This window comes from Centruroides sculpturatus, unplaced genomic scaffold (assembly GCF_000671375.1).
Source record: "Centruroides sculpturatus isolate CEXI.00-Female unplaced genomic scaffold, Cexi_2.0 scaffold701, whole genome shotgun sequence".
NCBI lineage: Eukaryota > Metazoa > Arthropoda > Arachnida > Scorpiones > Buthidae > Centruroides > Centruroides sculpturatus.
In genome coordinates, this window is record NW_019385058.1 from 297721 (window position 1) to 321810 (window position 24090).

The 24090-nt window shown below is 36.4% G+C and overlaps 2 protein-coding genes across 2 annotated transcripts in view; one reads left to right on the forward strand and one right to left on the reverse strand.

Annotated features, from left to right (window-relative positions):
- LOC111634066 overlaps positions 1 to 10173 on the forward strand; it is a 44569-nt gene extending 34396 nt beyond the window's left edge. The window contains exons 11-26 of the mRNA XM_023378747.1: positions 6831 to 6891; positions 6956 to 7110; positions 7183 to 7235; positions 7311 to 7422; positions 7492 to 7597; positions 8029 to 8110; positions 8236 to 8402; positions 8522 to 8611; positions 8684 to 8810; positions 8890 to 9053; positions 9177 to 9245; positions 9310 to 9464; positions 9537 to 9589; positions 9665 to 9776; positions 9846 to 10007; positions 10085 to 10173. Coding sequence (XP_023234515.1) covers positions 6831 to 6891; positions 6956 to 7110; positions 7183 to 7235; positions 7311 to 7422; positions 7492 to 7597; positions 8029 to 8110; positions 8236 to 8402; positions 8522 to 8611; positions 8684 to 8810; positions 8890 to 9053; positions 9177 to 9245; positions 9310 to 9464; positions 9537 to 9589; positions 9665 to 9776; positions 9846 to 10007; positions 10085 to 10130 — 1714 coding nt within the window. The 3' untranslated portion in view covers positions 10131 to 10173. The remainder of the gene's footprint in view (positions 1 to 6830; positions 6892 to 6955; positions 7111 to 7182; positions 7236 to 7310; positions 7423 to 7491; positions 7598 to 8028; positions 8111 to 8235; positions 8403 to 8521; positions 8612 to 8683; positions 8811 to 8889; positions 9054 to 9176; positions 9246 to 9309; positions 9465 to 9536; positions 9590 to 9664; positions 9777 to 9845; positions 10008 to 10084) is intronic.
- On the reverse strand, positions 3343 to 5827 carry LOC111634052 (venom metalloproteinase antarease-like TtrivMP_A). Its single transcript, XM_023378734.1, has 11 exons — positions 5773 to 5827; positions 5496 to 5653; positions 5277 to 5366; positions 5075 to 5201; positions 4826 to 4989; positions 4654 to 4722; positions 4071 to 4225; positions 3952 to 4004; positions 3759 to 3870; positions 3513 to 3683; positions 3343 to 3437 (listed from the first exon to the last, which is right to left on the reverse strand). The coding sequence occupies exons 1-11, from the start codon at positions 5825 to 5827 to the stop codon at positions 3392 to 3394; spliced, it is 1200 nt and encodes a 399-aa protein (XP_023234502.1). The 3' UTR covers positions 3343 to 3391.
- Positions 10174 to 24090: the final 13917 nt, after the last annotated feature.

Sequence of the window (24090 nt, forward strand, 5' to 3'; positions counted from 1 at the left end):
CCCGCGGGGGGAGAGGGAGAGGATTAAGCTTAACCGGAAGAATGGCTTCTACTGTACTATTTTAGATGCGATTTTTTGTTTTCAACTACGTTTAGTCTTCATCGAGTACTTAGGTGTATTAAATTGATCACATTTCAGACATTGTTTAAATATTTTTATATATTTCAATTTTAAAAATGTTCGAACTGTTTTAAATTCGAATTTGTTATTGCGTATTGGTTCGATTATAGAACGATTGTAAACGTTCCAGAAAATTGATCAAATTGAAAATAGTTCGTTTGATTTTCGGCAATTCTCTTCAGCGGTAGGTGTTATATAACAATTACTATGTTTATTGAAATTTTGAATGTGAATGGGGTTTGCTTGCAAAACCTCCGCGGACGAAGTCGCGGGCAACAGCTAGGTATTGTATATTATACCTAGTTCTGTATTTGATTTGGCATTTTTAACAAAGCCTTTTTTTCTGTCATCTTCAAGAGCAGAGAGTCTAGTGTGAACATCTACTAGTGTTGTATCTATATTCTCGCTTTCATTCTATCTAAACGCTCTAAAAGTACTTGTAGTTTACTATTTGATAAATTAATAAATTTGAAAAATATTTTATTCGAATTTCGTAAGTGTAATATTGCAATCTTTAAAGTTGACAACACGAGTGCCATTTCTAACATGAAAACGTTTGAGAATTCAAAGAGTGAAAGCATATTGATATAGGATATCACTACATCAAAGACCTATGTTGAAACAAGAAAGTTTAAATTTAACATGTCAGAAAAAGGAATATATTGCTGATATTTTTACGAAAGCTTTGGGAAAAGAAAAGTTTGTCAAATTCAGAAGTTCGATGTTATGTGACTGACTGCAATACATGTAGGCTATAGAAAGTTCTTATATATTAAGTACTAGTAATGTCTGAAACATAGGACTACATTTCGACATCTCCAGAGACATCGAAATAAACGGGTATGTCAAGGAATGTAAATTTCATACTGTGCTCACCTCAACTTTCAGGGGGCGTTAAATCTTCCCGCACTCTGTTTTCCGCGTTCCGCCACGTTCTGTAGCACAGAAAGCTTGTTTTGTTCTGCTGTTCTTTCTGAATTTGTTCGTTTATTAAACATAATTTTTAGTTAAAGTAATGTAAAATTTGGTACGAAAATGGTATTTTCGTATGGCGGATCTGGCCAGGGGGTCTCTGCCTGGATAATGACGAGTATAGCCTGGGGATGGTGCCCGTGGATCTCGATTGTAGGCCATCGGGTAGAGCTTCTCCTATGCTCTGGGTATGTCCACCAGAATATGGTGAGACAGGGAGACTCGGGTTATGTTCTTCTATGGTGGAGTCCACTCCAAATCTCGAGTTCAAGCTCCTTTTATCCTTCTAGGCCTGGGAAAATGATCAGATGATCAACTGTTTGAAGATAAAGTTGCAGGTGTGAGGTCATAAGTGAGTCGTTGATGACGCTAAAATACCATTTAAACAGAGCTGATAGTACAATATTTGGTTCAAGACTTGTTAGATTCATTCTGTTTATTCATATGAAGGTTGACATTCCCCTCTTTTAACAATAGATTGTTATAATTTCTTAAGAGTTGTTGATGAGAAGAGCAACATTCAATCCTTTTTCTGTGCAATGTTTTCTTAATGATCGCAATGGAGAAATGGGTTAAAAATTTCCTTAAATTAGAGACAAATTGGGCTCTAGATCTCACAGTTGCATGGTTTTATAAGTCCCTGAAAGGCCTGATGTGATGACAAGATTGTTGTCACCAGATATTTTTTTAGAATGATTTTCTGATAATCAGTCACTATTTTCTTAAATTTTAGATAGATACTCATACATGTCCTCCTTGTGAGAACTTTGAGCTTTGGAAAATATCTCCCTGGATAGGTCCAGAAAATATGTAGGATAAAAGATTGTTGTCATCTATTGTTTGTCTATAAATCAGGTTACAAACATTTCATGTTTGTAACCTGATTTATAGACAAACAATAGATAAATCAGGTGTCTATAAATCAGGTTACAAACATTTCATGTTTGTAACCTGATTTATAGACACTTGAAATGTTCACCAATGTGTTGAGGAAGAGAAATCATTCTCCGCTTTGATGAAAATTTGGTTGAATGTGTTGGGTTATTTTGAGCAAACAATCTATAAGCTGTTGTAGAAAAGATTCCAGAGACTGCTTACAGTATTCTTGACACAAATTTTCATTGGTGTTGCTTATGGATGGACATCCTCCAACAAATGTTAACCATTACAGCAAGATTTGTATTATTAATACAGATTGGCTTTGATAACCATTCATCTCTGTGAGTTCTTTTCATCAATTCAGAGAGTTCTGATAGTTTTGCATTTGAAGTACAGCATGACTGCAGCTTAAAGCTTTATTTTTCACACAAAGATAAAAAAATTTGCACTACTCACCAGAACTAAATAAATAAACAAAAATTGCTTACTGAAAAATTTATACATTGCCCAACAAATAGCACAATTAGCTAACCCCTTAAAGTCATTCTGGGAACATTCCAAACAAACTATATTACTTTCAAGTTCATTAACAATTTGAAGTTTTCAGGTTACAATTTTCGTACTAATATTGCGTGAGTTTTCACGATTTCTATTTTAAAAGTTATTCTTAATATTAGGAATTTGTGTTTTTTAATGTAATTGTGAGAATCGAATAAGATAAAGGAAAACAACCTGATGATGATCTCATGAAAAGTTAATAGTCTATATATCAACATTCTGATTTAGATTTTCAACTTACGCTTTCTCATCGCTGATAGTGACACATTTAAATATATTTCTCTCGACTTCAAAGATTTCTGAAAAATTTGTATCTTTAAATAAGACGAAGAACAACACATTTTAGTCAGTCGTCGCTCGTTTTTCTAGTCGTTGAAAATTGTTTGTTTTTTTCTTTCCGGTCATTGGAATTTGTGTTTATGTGCTTCATTTTCATTTTTGTTTGAGTGCTTTCAACGTGAGAAATATTTGTGATAATTCGTAAACGGATTTGAGGATGATTCGTCATCCTCAAACCCATCAAAATATTTAGTAGCAGGTGTAACCCACTTTTTTCAGATATTTTCCGAGTATAATCATATTCGGCGTTAAGAAGGCTTTAAAAACATACAAACCTCACAACTGAGGACCAAAAGGGCCAAATAGTGCATTCTCTTCACTAGAAAAAGCCAGTTAACTATTTAACAATTTTATTGAAAAAAAAGAAGCCAGACGACAAATATGACTGCATTTGAAACCCTTTATTTGTTTTGAAATTATTTTTAAATTAAAAAATAATTTAATGTATTATTTAAAATACACTATTTTCTTTGTCATTTAAAGCAATATTTTGTTGAACGTCGAATATATCATTAAATACCAATTACTGAAATTCACAGCTTTCGTATACGCACTTAGCTTGTGGTAACCTTTAAGAAGAAATTATGTTATTACAGTATTTATTTCTAAACTACTCCAATTTAGGTAATTAAAATCATTCTTACGATAATGCATATTTAATGCAATTCTTCGTGCATTCGGAAAATTTATACATGTTAAAACTATTTCTTCGATCTCCCATTATATAACCGTCAGTTTCTGGGCAATCTAATGCTCCTGGAGTTCCAACAGGCCATCCCACATCCGGACTTTCGCCGTCGTGAAGACTCCCAAGTCTGAAATATTTTTCAATAATTTCTTCTCAAATTCATATTATTTCAGCATTTGATGTAATGTTTTAAATTACTTACAGATGAGCTATTTCATGAGCTACCGTTTCAACTCTTTCGTTGTACTCTGAATCGTCTCTAGCGACGCCAACTTTGTAACATTCGTTACAAACAGTGCCTATGTATGCAATGCCTGCGAAAGAAATGTATTTGAACGTATACTGTACTGTACATATCAATAGAAAGAAAAAGAAGTAAATGGGAAAAGGCTTACCGTCAGCATAAAGTAAAACTGAAGCATCATCTTGTAACTCGCCCATTTTGTTACTAAATAATATATATTAAAATTAGTCCACTTCAAATCTGTACAAAGCGATATAATAGAATACTTACGCAACAAGGAGCATGATTATATCAGCATCTTTAGCTAAACCAGTAGAATGATTACAGTAATATTTTCCGATATGCTCAATTAAATCTTCAGGATTAAGATATTCTGGGAAAAACAAAATTTTACTCTCTTCTATATAAGGTGGTTCTGTTTCTTTCTATAGATGAAAATGAAGTTAAACGAGCGATTATTTATTATGACATCGTCAAAATGCCGGGCTGCAATTTATATTCATATTTTTTATTTATTTAATTTAATATAAGCGCTTTCTGTCTGAAATTATCAGTGTCTTGCCTCTGTACATCATAATCTTCCTGGCAACAACAGGTGTCATGCCGGTCATCTTTGTAACTCCAAATAAATGTATTAATTAAAATCAACTTCCGGCCTTCACCGGACGTTCGTATACTAAATCGGAGCCTCCTACCCCTAAACTTTCCGTATTCAGTCTCGCTTTTCGTTTATCTTACACCATTCTCGAGATTCACGAAGCAGAGACAGACAGCGAAACGGTCAGCAGTAAAAATTTATAGCTCTACAGTTTTTAAATTGCAGCCCAGTAAATAAATATAATTAGTGGATTACCGTAAATGGATCAATTCCAAGCAAACGAACTTTTATTCCCAATTGTAATTGATCAATTAGGTTTTGAACCTAAATTTAAAAAAATCGTAAAAAGTTATAAATTTTAATTCAAAATTAAGCTTTTATGAACTATTTTATTTACTTTAAAAACTTTTAGGAATTTATATCTTACCCCAGTATACATGACAGTTACGTATTCCGTTAGAGCTTTTGTAGTTTCGAATCGTTTCGTAAAAGCATTTTCTGTAACAACCAGACATTCCACAACTATGCACTGATCGTCTCTGGCCATTGGCGCAACCTTTTCCATTTTTTCGTTAACATCCATATGCATGACTGAAAACAAGTTGAAAACATTATCGAATTTCAAAAATATTAGCTGCCAACGATTAATAATGTTAAAAGTGTTAAATATATTCACCTGCATCATTCACAAAGGATTTTTCATCATTTATAACTTCCACAATCTTATGTGGTACTTGCCCATCTTTAACGGTTCTACCCGACTCATACGGTTCGATTCTAAATTTTGAATTTACAATTCCTTGCTAAAAGTATACAAAGAAGTTTAAGAATCTATGTAATATTATAGGATATAAAATATCGATTATTATAATAATTACAATTGTGACAGGTCCGTCTTCGTCGATCAAAAGAGCGGCTCCATTAGTGCTGTCTCTGTAAATTCTTCTTTTCAAGTCTTCTACGTCGATCTTAAAGCATTTAAATATTTGATATAAAGTTACTATTTTATCCGAAAAAAATCATTCTAATTCTAATACTTTGTACAACCTTAAAGAAAATCTGAGTAACGCTATCCATAACTGTTGTAAATGGCTTACTGAGTTTGGTTGTTGATCAACAAGTGCGAAGTTTTTGGCCAATATTTCACCAGCAGGTTCTAATTTCAGTTCTATATCTTCGTTTAGAGCTCGGAATTTGACCGTCTTCACTCCAGACCTGGACGTTTCCACGGATGGAAACACCACGTCTACACGACCTGTATATCAGAAATTTAAGGAAACGAAATTTTATTTAAACTGTAATTTATTTTTGATTTTCATACTATAAAAACTGACTACAAGCTTACTGTTAAATTATTAATAATAATAGTCTTACCACTTGGAATGGCCGAAGCGACTGCAAAGAGGAAAATACCTGCAAGAAAGATCATGGTTGTTTATAGCCATAGCAATGGTCTCCTACTATTTATAGTGATGAAAATTAACTGAAAAATGTTGATTACTTTAATTACTCGATTACTCATCTGATGCCTATTGATAGCTCGCACCTGTGTCAAATTTTGACATACTTAATAATTATCTCAGTCATTAAAATGTTATATCTATTTAAATTTACTTTCTTAATTTATGAAACTAATTCACAACCTCATGAAATGCATTTCTATTCGAGCCTTATATAAAGAAATTGTACAAGATGTAAATGTCATGTGTTGTTCTCATAGTGACGGATTTACTTTACACCAAGCCTGATGAAGTTTCCAAGTGTACTGTACAGTTCAGTACCAATCGTATTAAAGAAAATCAAAACTTTCACAATAAAATTCTAAATAATATTAAAATGTTTATTCATATTGATATTTAAAAGAAGAAATTTATTTACTTTATTTATATCAATAATAATAGTTATAACCCTTATTATTATAATTTATCCGAAATGTATCCGGTTGTATGAAATCTCCATAAAATAATTTCCATCGCAATCAATGCTTTAAATATCAATTTATTCAAAATATTTTCGTCTCCGTTTTCACTTTTTCGGGCAATAAAAATTAAAACTAGAAACGATAAAATTCCAAATTATTCATTTCTTGATTATTTATTACGAAAAGTGGACGCAATAAAATTTATAAAATGGTTTATAGTTTTAATTGACTTAATTTTCCTATTTATTAATAAAGTCGTTTAATATTTTACAAATTCAAAGCTTTAAAATATAATAAAATTGAGAAATTAAAACTCGAAATTCTGTAATTAAATTGTCATAAAAGATTTTAACGTCTTTCAAATTTCGAATCTATAAACTAATTTTATTACTTATGAAAATAATAATATATTTGTTAGAAAAATATTTATATAACGATAAAATTGTGTGAGATTTTAATAAATATTTATATTTTATTCTTTTATAAACAATTTATTAAAGATAATCTTCAGTTATCAGTTATCGAAAGCNTTAGGAATAAAAGTTCGTTTGCTGGGAATTACTGCATTTACGGTAAGATTTCGCACATTATATCCAATAATTAGATATACTTGTCGAATTTCATTTTTTATTATAGAAAGAATCAGAACCGTCTTATATCGCACAGAGCGCAATTCCGGGTCACGAACAATATCTACATACTGATAATTTAATTTATAATATGAAAGCTTATTATTGTAAAAATGCTACTGGTTTGGCTAAAGATGCTGACATAATTATGCTTATTGTTAGGTAAGTACTACATTATATATATGTACAGAAAGAGTAATTAGGCAGAGACTAACTTCAATAGTTATAATTCAGTCGTAAATTGGGTATCCTTCGAGAAGATAATACCGTTGAGTTTGACGCTTCCGGTAAACATTTTACTATTTACTTCGATATTATTCCATATTTTATGTTGTCTGATTTAACTTGAATTTGTGTTTCAGGCATTTCATACGTAGGAACTGTCTGTGATAATTGTGGTAAGGTAGGCATCTCGTTAGACGATTCAAATTATTACGAAAGAGTTGATTCAGTAGCTCATGAATTAGCTCATCTGTAAGTGGTTTAAAACGTTTCGTTAATTATGAAAACATTCTGAATTTGAGAGGAGTAATTTATTTTCAGACTTGGAAGCTTACACGATGGCATGAAGGGTGACAACCCTAACAATCCAGGAAGATCAACGTGCCCTGCATCTGACGGTTATATTATGGGAGATCGAAGTAATAATGTTAACAAATTTAAATTTTCTAACTGCTCTTCGAAGAGAATTTCTAATACCATTATTTAGAATTTTATTCTGAAAGATTTTGATTTTCTTTAATACGATCGGTACTGTACTGTACACTTAAAGACTTCTTCAGGCTTTGTATAAAGTTCTTCTGTCACATTGAGCACAACATACTATTACATTTACATCTTGTACAATTTCGTTATAAAAGGCATATAAGGCGCGAATGGAAATTATTTTATGACGTTCTGAATTAGTTTCATAAATAAAGAAAATAAATTTAAGTAAATATAACATTTTAATGACTAAGATGATATATAAGTATGTTAAAATTTGACACAGGTGCGAACTATCAATAGGCGTCGGATGAGTAATCGAGTAATTACACTAATTAGCATTTTACACTCGATTTTTATCTCTATAAATAGTAGGAGACCATTGCTATGGCTAAAACAACCATGATCTATCTTGCAAGTATTTTCCTTTTCGCAATCGCTTCGGCCATTCCAAGTGGTAAGAATATTATTATTAATGATTTAACAGTAAGCTTGTAGTCAGTTTTTATAGTATGAAAATCATAAATAAATTACAGTTTAAATAAAGGTTTGATAAACTTTCTTTCAAATTCGTAAATACAGGTCGAGTAGACGTGGTGTTTCCATCCGTGGAAACGTCCAGGTCTGGAGTGAAGACGGTCAAATTCCGAGCTTTAGATCAAGATATAGAACTGAAACTGCAACCTGCTGGAGAAATATTGGCGAAAAACTTCGTACTCCTGAATGAGAAAAATCAAATAGTTCAGTCGGTGAGAAGAGATATTTCTTACTTTATCAATTATACACTCTTTAATTAGATGTCTGAATTAATCGGATTAGAACTGAATTCAAAATGAAAATACTAAAATAGGTTTTGAAATATTTTAAGATTGACGTGGAAGATTTGAAACGAAAAATTTACAGAGACAGCACAAATGGAGCCGCTCTTTTGATCGACGAAGACGTGCCTGTTACAATTGTAAATATTAAAATTATTAATATATCTATATATATAAAACAGATATTCTTAAAGTTTTCTGTGTGCTTCTAGCAAGGAATTGTAAATTCAAAGTTGAGAATTGCACCGTATGAATCTGGAAGGGCGGTTAAAGACGAAAGAATAGCACACAAAATCGTGGAAGTTACAAGTGACGAAAAATCTTTTTTCAATGACGCAGGTATATAATCAAAACTCTTCATTGTTTGTAGTTCGTAGTCTATTTTATAAATTGAATAACGTTTTAACTATGTTATTAGTTATATCTGTGGATGGTAATAGAATAATGAAAAATGTCACGAGAATGGACAGGAAAGGCAAATGTATAATTGTGGACAATCTCGTTTTAACAGAAAATGCTTTTACGAAACGATTTAAAACTTTAAAAGCTCTAACGGAATACGTAATCGTTATGTATATGGGGGTAGGGTAAATTTCTTTCATTTATTTAAATATGATAATTAAAATGTATGTCATTATTGCCATGAAAATTTAAGTCTGAATTAAAATTTATAATTTGTTTACGAATTATGTACTTTGAATTTAGGTACAAAATCTAATGGATACTTTGGGATTAGGAATAAAAGTTCGTTTGCTGGGAATTACTGCATTTACGGTAAGATTTCGCACATTATATCCAATAATTAGATATACTTGTCGAATTTCATTTTTTATTATAGAAAGAATCAGAACCGTCTTATATCGCACAGAGCGCAATTCCGGGTCACGAACAATATCTACATACTGATAATTTAATTTATAATATGAAAGCTTATTATTGTAAAAATGCTACTGGTTTGGCTAAAGATGCTGACATAATTATGCTTATTGTTAGGTAAGTACTACATTATATATATGTACAGAAAGAGTAATTAGGCAGAGACTAACTTCAATAGTTATAATTCAGTCGTAAATTGGGTATCCTTCGAGAAGATAATACCGTTGAGTTTGACGCTTCCGGTAAACATTTTACTATTTACTTCGATATTATTCCATATTTTATGTTGTCTGATTTAACTTGAATTTGTGTTTCAGGCATTTCATACGTAGGAACTGTCTGTGATAATTGTGGTAAGGTAGGCATCTCGTTAGACGATTCAAATTATTACGAAAGAGTTGATTCAGTAGCTCATGAATTAGCTCATCTGTAAGTGGTTTAAAACGTTTCGTTAATTATGAAAACATTCTGAATTTGAGAGGAGTAATTTATTTTCAGACTTGGAAGCTTACACGATGGCATGAAGGGTGACAACCCTAACAATCCAGGAAGATCAACGTGCCCTGCATCTGACGGTTATATTATGGGAGATCGAAGTAATAATGTTAACAAATTTAAATTTTCTAACTGCTCTTCGAAGAGAATTTCTAATACATTAATGTAAGCATAATTTCATTTAACTGTGTTTCAGCATGTTAGAAACAAAAGTACTTTAATAACAAAAATTTTTCTTAAAGGTCACCCGAGGCTTCTTGTGTATTTAAAGACTGCAAATCTTATTGATACTAAATAATATTGTATTTCACATTTAATGGAATATTATTTAAATGATTAAAAGTTAAATGAAGCATAAATTGGAATATAAGTACAATATTTACTTAATTTTTAAAATTTGAACTTAAAACATACAGAATAATTACCGTTTTATAAGGCCTAAGATTATTATTCTTATTCGAGTTTTCTTGTCATACACTTCTTCATAAAATTATCATTTGTTAATTGTACGAGGTAGAGACGGATTTATAGGTAGACATCTCGGTTTGGTTTGGTTTATTACTTACGGCAACTAGACACGTGAGCGATCTGCCGAGGGAGGATGCCTCCCTGAAGGATTTGCTAACGGAAATTGGCCGTTACTTAAGTGTTACAAATGTGAAGGAAACCCGCAAAACTCCGTGTGTCCAGCTGTGAGGTGCGAACCCGCGATCAATTAATTAACAGTGTTCATTGGTTTTATCCACTTAGACATGTGCTTATAAATACAGATATCTCTCACATAACACGGTAGTCACGTTCTGAAAATGTGTCGTACTATGCAAATCTATGCTAAACAAAACTATGAACTATTGCAAAACATCGAGTTAGATTCCAAATGTTAGCAAAAATATACAATTATTTTTCGTTACCAAGAGAAATACGTTTATTAAAGCAATCGACAATTTATTTCCAATGAATAATTAACTAACAATCACAATTAAAAGTGTTGTATGACGCGTTAATATTAATTCTAGTTAAACAAAGGAGTTTTCTTTTTACGTAGGTTCTTCATCTTATGAGCTTTTTTGTCCATCTTGGTCAGAAATATCAGCAACGCCTTTATTTCACATTCCTGGCTGTTATATATAAGAGGAAAACACAACGATAGTAATGACCTTCACAGTTTTTTACATGTTTGAAATCAGGGGACCTTGAAACATCAAGAAATGCAAAATAATTTCTGTATGAGTATTTATGTTTACTCTCTTTAAAGCTTAATAACTACTGTGCTTTTTGTCGAAAATTTCTGAGTTTTTGTAGGAAAGTTTGTGTATTACGGTAATTGGTGCTATAAAATGTTGCTTCTTAAAAGGATGAAAAGATATAAGACAAAACAAAATATCAAGTGAAAATAAGGTTATTTTTGTTTTCACTTCTGAGTTAGATCTCTTCTATTTGCTAATCAGAAACTACACCAATGAAATAAGTCCTATTAATAAACAACGTCCAAGTAGACAAGGATACACACATAACAATATTTAAGCAACTATAAACAGCAAGTAAATTGCTTAATCGTATGTGTTATCGTTGGGTCGGTGTCTCTTCGATACCACGTCAGGATGACATCACTGTATCCTTAGGTCGATACAAAAACCACAAGTTCGTGCGAGCGGTTACGTGTGAGTTTTGGGCCCGGAATGGCGTGAACGGAGAGAAAAACGGAAGAAACTGCACTCAGAGGTTTTAAACATAAATAACCGTTTATTTATAATAAATCTAAGTTAGTTATACATTTTAAGTTATTAATTAAAGACAGTCTGCCCAAAAAGGGGGCCACCATTTATTTTTCGTGTTCCAGACTTCACATTCACGGAGACAGACCTTTCTTTATAGGCTACATGCCGCCAGAATTTAAAAACAGTCCTTTAAAAAACACAATTACATCCAATTAAAAAAAACTTTTTAAAAAAGGAACTGGTGTTACACAGACGTCTTGCTTTCCATTCTTCCTATGGGGTGTTTCTGCTTTTATCTACTGGAATGAGTGCTGGAAAATGCAGATTTCGGAAACTTCCCCCTGGTGACGATACATTCCAATTTTTTTCTTTTTTGTAAATTTTCGTCTAATGGATACAAATACATTTTAAGGTTACAAAATTAATATCTGCTAAATATAAGCTACCTGAATCGCGTTCACATTGATCTTTTCCTCATTTTCGTTTTCTAGTTACAATGGAGTTCGCGATTAGTTCACGCGGAGAGAGAGAGCGTACTGTACAATAGTGCGCGGGCAGGATAAATATCTTCCAATATATTTCAGATCGATAAACAGCAATACAGTCCCAAATCCTTTTCCTTTCCAGAACAGTTCTCTCCGAAGTTAAGTAGGTGAATCGTTGATATCTTCGAGTTCAGTAGGCGAGGAGGAGGTGTTGGTTGACGAACAGGAACAGTCTCTCGAGGCCCCCACCAGTGGGCGAGTGGTCTCCGTTGCCGCTCATCGTAGTGGTGACCAGACCCTAAAGACTGGGAGGTTCGTCGTGGGTTCGCGCCACGGTCGGACAGGCTGGCTGCTTGGAGTTTTCCGGGTTTTCTCCTTGCCTATAACGACTGAATAGGAGGCCAGTTCCCCATAAAAGTCCTCCCGGAAGGCATTTATTTCCCGCGCGTACGTATGGCTGTTCGATACAGCCGGCTAATCGGTCGCCTAGCGATCATACACATACATAATTCTATTTGGAGAAAGAGCCTACATTGAGCTAAAATCTCCATATAAACACCATCGAAGAAGAAAGAAAGAACAGTCTCTCGAAGAAAATCTCGGATCGGAACACACACACGATCAAATAATAACTTCCACGACCTTACTCATCGTGCCTGTCCTTTTTATACGAAGTCCTCTTTTCGGGCCTTTCCCCGATTTCGTCAGGGATGACGATCTCCTTGGACCAATGAGGTGACGGGTGACACAGAGATGTACTCATCTCAATAAGGAACCCAACTCGTCGGAATCGAGGTTTAACCAGATTTTTATCGATTTTATTTTTCCCTTTTCTCTTTTAATTTTTTAATAACTCGTTCTGTCTTTAGGGAGTTGCATTTAAAGTTTAATTAAATTTTATAAAAGATTAAAGTTTATAGCACGAAATTTCTGATCCTCACATATGAAGGTTAGAAAGTTAAAAACTTCCATGACATAGATCACTTTTTAAATTTTAATATAGACCAGTATTAATTAATAGTCGTTGAGCATCCTCTTTTCAGGGAGGAGGTCAACGACTACTTTTAGTCGAATTACTTTACCCCTCGTTCAGCAACACTTCCCTCTTTCTATTGAATCAGTGGTAAAGTGAGAAGCCGGGAGCAGGGCCGCCCCTTGGTTTTGCGTGCCCCTGAGCAAATCTGAAATTGCGTGACCCTTTCTAAAAATAAACTACAGTAGACCCCCTATAACGCGTAGATACGTTCCAAGTTATACGAATTTCACGTTGTAGGAATCCTTAAATACATGAGCCAATCGCAGCCCAATCGTAAACTGCCTACGTCCGTAAACTGCACGTAGGCAGTTTACGGACTACGGCTGTTTGAAAGGTTTTCTTCCATTAAATTAATCAATTCTAGACTAATTCGACTCAACATTTCCAAAACACGTATAATTTTTTTGGGAATAATCCGTATAAACTATGCTTTAAACAAAAAATTGTAGGATTACTTACCGGGTGTGCACCGTTCGACGTCGCCATTGCTTAAGCTTGTTTTCGTCGCGGAGCAGCTCACCAAACGGCGGCCGCGATTTCTGATAAGTTATTTTTCTGCGAAAAATTTGCTGAACTTTGGAGACATCATTAATATAAATAATTTTTATGGCCGTTAAATAAGAAATGTTTCTTTCACAAGAAATGTATAAAATTAGTGCTGTATTAGACTTACGGTACCTAATTTACATACTGTACAGACGATAGTAAACTCAACTTACTCGCCAAAACTCTCCGTAGCGTGGCGCTAGACGGCAGAAAGTATATATATAATTATAATAAAGTTACAATAAATTAAGTTAATATATAATTATATATACAGTACCTAATTTATATATAATTAATATATAATTATATGTACAGTACCTAATTTATATATAATACTGTACAGACGATAGTAAACTCAACTTTCCCGCTCAAACTCTCCTTAGCGTGGCGCTGGACGGCGGAAAGTAGTTCGGCTGCTCGTCCACTAGTGGTCCAGATTTGACCAATCCTGTTGCGACACGAGTCGGCGACGACGTTTTACGAGTCCCTTTTAGCGTCTTTATACGAATACTGTCGCAATTTTTTCGCCACGTTATAGGAATCTCCGTTATAGGAACCCGCGTTATATGGGGCCTACTGTAAGTATTAATAAAAAAAATTAATTAATAAGTAAAATAATTAACGCTAACTTTTCGAAAATTTATTTAAACAAAATTGCGGAAATATAAAACAAAAAGTGTAAAAAGAAATATATTTTTAAGATTGTACAAAGTATGTTCGTTTTTATTTATTTTATTTTTATCTTAATTTTTTTAATGAACCTTTCCAACTATTTTATGAAATATTAATTTTGCGGGTATTTATTTCAGCAAAATCTTTCATTAAATCATCGCAATTTAATTTTTTATATGTTTTGTGCTCAATACATAAAAGTGTCAGATTTGTTAATCGTTGTCCGTAAATAATTTTTAATTAGTTTTAATTTAGAAAAACTTCGTTCTGCTGATGCTGTTGAAATCGGAATTGTTAATAATATTCTTGAACTGATGGCCAGATTTGGAAGAGTCGTGCATATTTCTCAAAGAATCTTTTTACATTAGAATCCTCCGTCACGTCATTTAATTCTTCTAATGCCGTTATAATTTTGTCCAAATCAAATCTAACTGTCTTCACAGAATTTATTCGGCATTCCCAACGTGTATCTGATAATGGTTTTAGAGTTGAATTTGTTAAATGTTTCGTTAAAATAGCCCATCTGTGAGCAGACGTGGAAAATAGTGTATGCAGTCTTGAAAGTGTTCCAAAAACTATCATAGTCATAGAAACCGAGGAAACCATATCATCTATTAATAAATTTAAATTGTGCGCTGAACGTGACACAAAAAATGCTGTCGGATTTTTCCCCAAAATCCTTGCACGTCTTTTCTCTTGCCTACCATGTTAGCCTTATTGTCATTAGCATTATTGTCATTAGCATTGACCTCAGCAATCGTTCAAAGAAATATTTAGAGTTTTAAGTTGTTACATAATTCTTCTGATAAATCAAACCCTGCACTTTTCGGCATTGGAGAAAAACCAATAAAATAATTATTAATTTCAACTTTGTTTTGTTCTTGTTCGTCAGGCATTTCTACAATTTGAACAATAAGAGTTAATTGTTTAATACGACTTTTATCGGTAGTACAGTCTAATTGCACTGCATAATATTTACTTTTTTTATTATTTCATTTTTAACTTTGTTCGCCAACAGATTAATGATCTCATTTTGAATTTTCCAACCTAAATAATATTCTCTTGTTTCTTTATCTATGATAGCCTGTTCTGTCATTATTGCATTGAATGTTGTGATTAATTTTATTTAGTACCATTAAGCAGCATAAATTTGTTCAATTGAAACATTTATAAGCTTACAATATGCTCAAGTGTATAAATAGTCTATGTAATGCTAACTACAACTACACTGACTTGGCGCCTAGTTTTGTTTTAGGTTACATACGGCCATCTTACAATTTATATTATAAAAACTATTTTTTTCTTTATTATTATTTTGATTATTTTTAAGGTAATTATTCTTTTATAAAAGAACTACTAATAGAACACTAACAAACACAAATATATTTAAATTAATACATTAAACAGTTATTCTTTTTGTATTCTGATGCCGTTAATATTGCTAGTCTTATAGCTGATCGCGGCCTGAACCTGAAGCCAGTTCTTCAAGAGTTACATCCCAATTACACCATTGATTATCTTTTCTTCATGGACGGTTCCTGTGTCCCCACTGGCCTTTGTATCTATACAAATGGCTCTAAGTCGGATAGGGGTGGGCTACTCCATCGTGTAAGATGGCCGATCCGGGGGAGATAGGGGGCTTGAAACCCACTTCACGGCACCTGTGTAAGGTTGCCGTCTCCTAGGTGGGATCTATTAATCCCGCGTCAGGATGGACCTAAGGGAAGGTTATATGTGGGCGGTGACGGAGGAGGCAAATGACGACAAGTGTTTTACACAAGAAAGCCGGTTATTTGTTAACATATATGCTTACATCGGCAATCGACAGTCCTTCACTAGATTCTTCCCTCGAAGATGCGGAGTGTGAGAACTTCGGCGTCGGTCGTAGCCCCGGGGCGGACGAGATGCTGTTGCTGATCACGGCGGACGATCGGAAGATATAAGTGGCGGAGTCCACTGTTCTTTGCGACGACAAACTACAATAGAAGTCACTACCTTTCGTGGAGTCGGAGGAGAGCCCCCTTGACCTTGATTTTCCGATTTTTATAGTTTTTCTCTTCCACTATTCGGACTTCCGATTGGCCCTTCATCCCCTTTCTCGCTTCCCGATTGGTCTCTCTTTTGTTTTGGGATAAACTGAGACCGCCTCAGGTCACGAGAAAGGTCCGATTCCAGGTGTCTGCTCGACGCCGTTCTGTCGATTGTTGACAAAATTGCAAGACTCGCGCTCATAATTTAGCTCCGTTACTCGCGATTTCTGTCATCTGGGTACTCGAACGATCATATGCAATGATTTATCTCTCTTAAATCTTTCCCTCTTTTCAGAAATTGTTTCCCTAGATTGACTGTTTATGAGAGCTGGGGTCAAAGTTCTACCTGCATATGACCACTTGTCTCTGAATTATAACTTTTCATTCTGACATTGACAGTTAGTTTAACACGTGTTCGAGTAATCCGAGACTCGTTGTCTACATTTTGTGCCGCGTTGTTTAAATTATGGGATTTTCCTCTCCCTCTCATATTTAATCTATCGTTATTATTTAATCATAGGAATATCGCGATTTACATGATTCGGACCTCGGTTGGGTCCTCACAATCGTGGTGGTCTACAACAACATAAACGTCTATCAGGCCCAGTATATGCTGGCTCCCCACTGTACGGCTAACCAAGCAGAATCACTGTCTATCAGGAATGGGCTAAGATGGATCAGGAATAATACCAACTCTAGGTACTACAATAAAGCAACCATTCTTACAGATAGTAGAGTCGCCCTCCTTCAACTAAAAACCTTAACACAAAACTCCCCATTGTCAGTGAAACTGTCCAAACCGTTCTTCTACTCATGAAAGATATAAACTTCAAATTTATTTGGGTGAAGGGTCACTCCGGTATTCCCGGGAGCGAAAGGGCAGATCTACTGGCTCGCTCTGTCCTGATAGGTGCAACCACTGTACTTACAGCAATGTTCCTCCCACCTTGTTCTCCAATTATATTAGTCTGGCATGCTGGTAGTACTGGCAGGAAACGTGGAACGTCAGCTCTACGGGTAGGTTAACCCACAACTTTATTCCTGACGCTGTTATCACAAGGGACAACAAGCATCTGCTCCCCTCCTTCCATCTTACTCAATTGTTGACCGTTCACGACAACTTTAGAAGTTACCTCTTGCGGTTCATCTATAAGGGCAATGGACAGCGCACTTGCTCTCTCAACGAGATGAAGGAACCATTCCATATTATTTACTACTATCCTTCACTAACATCTCATTAATACCGTTCTCACTGAAGGGATTCATTGACCCTGCGAGCTCAAGACTTTTGTAAATAACAAGACTATCTACAGTGCCTTTAGGGACTTTGTTCACAGCATCAATGTGCTGGGCTAATTGTCACGTTAGCCATTCCGGATTTATTACTGTGCCCATGTTGTTCGGCCTCCCATCTGTAATCTGGTACTTTATCACTTCCACAGGGTTTTGTCATCAAACCGCCTGTTGGCAGCTATTCGTCACATGTCTTCCTTTTCAAATCTTTTCGTAATGTGCTTCTTAATGTGTTGCGTAATGTGTTGCCGACGGCCCGGTTCCTATGTAATCTTTTTCCCTCTTTACTATCTCACTTTATGTTTCTCTTCCCTCTCAGTCCTTCAACTTCACATCTTCCTTCCGTTTCATCTTTTTCTAGGCTATACCTATGAGTGCGTCCCTTTAACCTTTCTATTGCATTGTATTGTATTGTAGATCGTAAAATCAATTAGTTGCAAAGTTGTATCAAGAAATCAAGATTCATAAGATTTTTCCAGTGTACCTTACAATTATACTTTAAAATTAAGTTTTACGTTGAAATACAAGTTGTTACATTTTAATTATAAAACATTATTATTCTGTATATACCCTCTTAAGTGCGGGGCCCGGGGCAGTTGCCCCAGTTGCCCGGCCCTTGGGGCGGCTCTCTATCTCACAGTAGTGTGCTTTTGCTTGTGTCTTCGTTTTTGATCAACTGGTTAGTTTTACTATTATTTCGTTGATATTTTATGTAAATGTAGTTTATCTGTTTCTTTAATCGTAGTTGTTATTCCAAACTTTATCTTTTTTACATATTGATTATATTTGTTGAACTTAATGCGTTTTGAATTAAAGGATGTGTATAAGAACTCCGATGGAACTTGAAAGGAAGCTTCCAAAGTTAAGAAAAAATGCAATTTCACCTATATTTCCCGAACTGCTAGATTATCTTAACAAAACTTTATTAAGATTTCCAAATCAATTTTCAATCGTTGCTCATTACTGCGCTGATCTGCAGCGTAGAGATGAGCAGCGATTGAAACTTGAGCAGCAGAATGGTAATTTCATTGATAATAAATATATCATCCATAGTTTCTTTGAGCTTCATTCAAAGGTAAATGAGCAGCTAAAAAAATAACTTTTGTAACTGGCATGCTATAGAAGAGAACCAAATGCTCTTTTTCTACCAAACTAAATTTATAGAAGAGAGACTAATCATTTCTGTAAGTACACTGTTAGCCATCCAAAATGCAACACCAGGAAGGACCAGAGATATCACAGCCAAATTTATTTGGGAGATAACACGTTACATTACATTACATTACATTACATTTATTTTATTTACAACTTGTTGGAGTACAACAAATCCTGGCGCCATATACATATAGCCAGGTGAAAAGCGAAGTTGATGGTTACATAATAACGATACATTTAGTAGGATAAAATACATAATAAGGGAATAGGGAAAATGGGAAGATATAAAAGTATAAAGATATAAAAATATAAAGGTATGAAATATGAGACAATAAAATTAATGGGTACATAGCAGTAAGAAGAATTATACATACATATAATTTGTACAAAATATACATATAGATAATTACATATCATTACAGTGATGCGAAAATAAGTGATATGAGATGCTGAGGTTAGTGATACAGTTATAAAAATACATAATATCAGGATGATGTGCAATAAAGGCACAGAACACAGTAAGTGAGGTTTCAGTTGAAAGCAGCAACAGTAGTCCTTTTAAAGTACATGTCAATGAGGTGAAGTAGTGCAGCATAGGTGTCACTATTGTTCATAATTCCGTGGAGGTTTTCAGGCCAGTGATAACCATGTGTCTCCATGGAGGTGCGAAGAAGGTGTCTCTCAAGCTCAAGCATTGGGCAGGTGAGTAGATAGTGAAGGCAGCCGTCTTCGACATCGCAAAGGGAACAGCTGAAGGTTGGAGAGTTAACAAATCTAGCCAGGTAGGAATAGAAGCGTCCGTGATTGGTAAGAAATTGGCTGGTACGTTGGGTCGGTCTATACCAGGGGATAGCAAGGAAGGTCTTGATGTTAGGAATGAGTTGATGGGTGATGGGATGATTTTGTCTGTCCCAGTCCTCCTGCCAAAGATCGAGGAGGTCGTTGCGAATGATGTTTTTTATAGTTTTAATATTGATCTTGCTGTAGACAATTGGAAGGTTGTTGTCTTCACAGGCGCTCTTTGCGAGTTCATCGGCCCTCTCGTTACCGAGAGTGCCCTGGTGGGCACGAGTCCAGTAGATGGAGTAAATGTTGCTGGATTTGTTGATGTCACTATGGATGCTGGTGGAGATGGGGTGGTCACAATGGTTTTTTAAGGCTGCAATAGAGGACTCGCTGTCGGTGATGATAGTAACAGTCTGGGAATCATAGTTCGAGGCAGTCCAAGCCACGGCCATGCTTATCGCGTACATTTCCGCCTGAAAGACGGTACAGTCTGCACCAAGTCTGTACCGCTCAGACGCAATTTCGGTGTTGTTTAGGTAGGCGACAAAACCGCTACCAACATTATTGTTACATTTAGACCCATCAGTATAGACTGTTAAATCGGTATGCTCAGGCTGGAAGAAGTTTAATTTATTAGGGATAGCAGGGTGATTGGAACGAGAGAAGTGGATGGCGCACTCGAGGTCGTGATGGTTAATTTCCTGTGTAGCTGTATGGATAGTGCTGCCCCATTTAAGATGCCAAACTTTAGTTTGTAGGGAGATATGTTTGTCAATGGGCATTTTTCTTGCCAGGACTTGAAGAGAGGAGTTGGGTGTCGTTCTATAGGCCCTCGTAATGTGCAAGAGGGCTTTGCGTTGTGCGGCGATGAGTTTTCTTTTAATGTGAACCCTGCAGGTAGACCATCCCCAGCTGCCACAGGCATAGGTAATTATGGGGACAAAGATTTGGTTGTAAATGGCATCCATGGCCTCAGAGGCCAGGCCCCAGCGTCTACGAGCAATGCCAGCAAAGGTGTTGAAGATGTGTCCTGTGCGCTCGGTGATGTATTCAACGTGAGCATTCCACAGCAGCCTGTGGTCGAGTACAATGCCCAGGTACTTGATGGTCTTTTCAACGGCAATGGTTTGTCCCCCCATTTTAATGGTGGGGACTCTAAGGTAAAGATTCTGCTGGCCAGGTCTATTAAAAACGACACATTTAGTTTTTTGTGCGTTAAAAACGAGCTTGTGGTTTCTTCCCCAGTTTAAGATCTTATCAAGTATGGCGTTGCCGTCTTTTTCAATGGCTGCACGAGAGCGGCTCCCAAGGAGCAGAAAAACATCATCGGCGTAGGCCACTATATCATGGTGCCCAAAGTCTTGCTGGAGAAAATCGTTGAAGTAAATGTTCCAGAGTGTTGGTCCACAGACCGAGCCCTGAGGGCAGCCACGGACAACAGAGCGGTGGATAGTGTGACCTCCACATTGTAGAAAGGCGGTTCTGTCCCTAAGGTAGTCCCGTATGAGATAGTAAAGGTTAGCTGGGCACTTAATCTTACGAAGTTGATGGAGAAGAAGCGGCCACCAGGCACTGTCAAACGCTTTAGCGATGTCAAGACTGATGGCCAAGACATATTTGTTATTTTGGAGGAGGTGGTCAATGTTGTCAATAACCCTATGGATGGCATCAGAAGAGGATTTCTGTGGACGGAAGCCGAATTGCGAGTTGTGCAGTATGGAGTTGTTTTCCAGGTACCAAACAAGCCTATTGTTAAGAAGCCGTTCCAGGACCTTGCCAAGAACCGGCAGGAGGGAAATCGGTCTGCTTTCATTAGTGCGTCCAGGTTTGGGGACAGGGACAATTCTGGCCTTTTTCCATGTTTGGGGAAAAACACCATGGCGGAGACAAGCATTATAGAGGTTTGTCAGCTTAGTGGGGATGAGGTTCCAGAGGGTCTTAGCCATCTCTGAGGTGATGTCGTCATGGCCCGGGGATTTCTTATTGCGGAGAGTGGAGAAAGCCCTGTCGATCTCATGAGTTTGAAACTCAGGATCAAGAGGGGTGTTAATATCATTGTCTGCATTTTGGCGGATGTTGGTTTGAAAGTTGTCCTGGTCGCAGGGGTCCTCCAGGCAGAAGTTGTCTATTTTCCTGTTGGCGGCAGTGAAGAAGTCTTTGTCAGGGGTGTTAGAATAAAGAATTTGATGTTTTTTGAGTCTTCCAGTACAGAATTTGGTGATGAATCCCCAAGGACTTTTGGTTGCCTCTGCGCAAAATGTTGTCCAAGAGTCTTGTTTGGCCAGCTTGATTTTATGTTTGTAAATGTGGAGGTGATCGGTGTACTGCTGCTTAAGGATATTACGTTGAGGATTAATGTGGCATGTCTGATAAAGTTTTCTTAAGCGGATGTGTTCTTTCCTGAGATCGGTGAGCTCAGATGTCCACCATGGGACAGATTTACGTTTGTTGGCAGACATGGGAATGTATTTTCTGCAGGTACTGTCGATGATGTTTATGTTGTCCTCAATACACCTCCGGGCAAGTTCTGGGTCGTCATGATTACATTCAAGAAGGTTAGTTTCAAGGGTATGTTGGATAGCGGCCCAATTAGCACGTTTAATATTATATTTTGGGCGAGAGTGAGAGTTGATCGGAGAAGTGGCACTGATGGTAAAAGAAATAAGGGCGTGGTCGTCCATGGAGTCCTCAAGTACCTTCCAGTGAAGGATGAGTGGTAAGCAACCAGTGGAGCAAGCAGTCACATCTATCCAACTACGACCCTGACTAGAAGTGAAAGTTGGTGGGGAAGATGGGTCGTTGATTACAATGAGGCCGTTGCGGGCAAGGAACTCCTCCAGGAGGCGTCCACGACTGTCGAGACGCTCACCACCCCAAGTGGGGGAGTGGGCATTGGTGTCCCCAGCCAAAACAAAGTGCACTCCACTGAAATGGTCCATGATATCTTGAATAGTGTTAAGAATGGTGTTAATATTTAGATCTTTTGGACAGTAGAAGTTGATGATGATGTAACGTTGGTTGTCGATGACAAGCTCAGTACAGCAGATATGTTGTGTGCTAAGAGTCGGGTGGTGAAGAAGAGACAGGCCGTTATTGTTGGAGATAGACAGGGCCCAAGGGTAATTGTCGGTGCCACTGAGCGGAATGCAGTGAGTGGGAAGACAAGCAGGTTTGTTCCTAATGCAATATGGCTCCTGTAAAATGATGAAGTCGTAGTTGTGGATGAGGCTGGTAAGAATGGAAGTTGCAGCGATGCTTCTTCCGGTGTTGAACTGTAGAAAACGTATGTTATTATTGTTTTGATGACCCATAATCGGTTTGCCTTATGAGATTAGATTTAATTTTCAGGTATATAGTACAGGAGCCATCACGAGCGTTGTGGTTTGTGTTGCCAGTTTTCTCGAGTTTGCAGTTCGTGCAAGTAGGTTTTTCGTTCCTCTGTGTGCATTCCTTGAAGGTGTGCTCACCAGAGCAATGGCTGCAGGTAGCGGTGGATTGGCTGCAGTTCTTCGTGGAATGCCCGAATCTACAGCAGCGGAAACACTGTAGGACGGGGCAGAAGTCTGCCACTCTACATCTGGACCACTCCAGATTAACTTTCCCCACAATTAGTAATTGTTTCCTCAAGAGTGGTGTGACCTGGATCACCCAGTTGGTATAGGCGTTGCTTTTTTTACCCGTGGCAAATTTTACATCGAGTGCCTCTCTGAAGGCTTCCAGTGTGTAGTTATCAGAGATAGCATCATTTTGGTTGTAAATTAGCTGTGACAGTTCCTCACGATTAATTTGAGTGGGAACAGAGTAGATAATGAGGTTTGGCTGACGTTTCCTGGGTTTTTTAACGTTTACCTCAGGAATACTGTTCTCAATATAGACCTGCAACTTTCGAGCGTCCTCTTCCTTTTTTAATTCGATGGCAACACCTCCTCCGCCGATGTTGCGAATTTTTTCCACGCCGATATTGAGAGAAGAGGGCTTTATTTTTTCAAAGATAATCTTTATGAGGTCGTTGCAACTTTTGTTTTCACTGTTATTATATAGCAGCAACACCTCAGTGCTATTGGCAGGTGTCTTTAGTGGTTTAATGTTGGGCGTAGGGTTGACAGTCTTGCCCGATTGTAGGACGGCACTGTACGATAGGGTTGTTATATCCTGGGAAGGTTTGTTATTGTTTGATAATTTTTCGAGCCTCTCTCTCAGATGTTTTTGATTTTCAAGAATATCAGTGAGGAGGCTATTGTTGAAAACTTCTTCGATTTTATCTGTGATGTTCTCCATATGTGAATTTTGAGAACCGGGCTTGATAGTATCAGTAATTTCTTTCACGTGAGTGAAGATTCTGTTGCTGTTGTTGTTGAGATCATCAATTTTGGCGATGATCTCGGATAACTTGTGATCGAGATCACTAGATATGGGATCAGGAGTGCCATGTGATTGTGGAGGCAAAAGAACAGGCATTGGCGGAGTCATGCCGGTGAGAAGGACCTCGCTACAGTTTGAGTTCAGTGGTCTTCTGTTGGTGGGGGT

Bases quoted from the DNA above. Each gene is read 5' to 3' on its own strand.
- LOC111634052 (XM_023378734.1), bottom strand. From the start codon at position 5,827: ATGATCTTTCTTGCAGGTATTTTCCTCTTTGCAGTCGCTTCGGCCATT. The intron at 5,654-5,772 runs GTAAGACTATTA...TCTGATATACAG, and splicing joins CGCTTCGGCCATTCCAAGTG to GTCGTGTAGACGTGGTGTTT. The intron at 5,202-5,276 runs GTAATTATTATA...GTATACTTTTAG, and splicing joins AAGACGGACCTGTCACAATT to CAAGGAATTGTAAATTCAAA.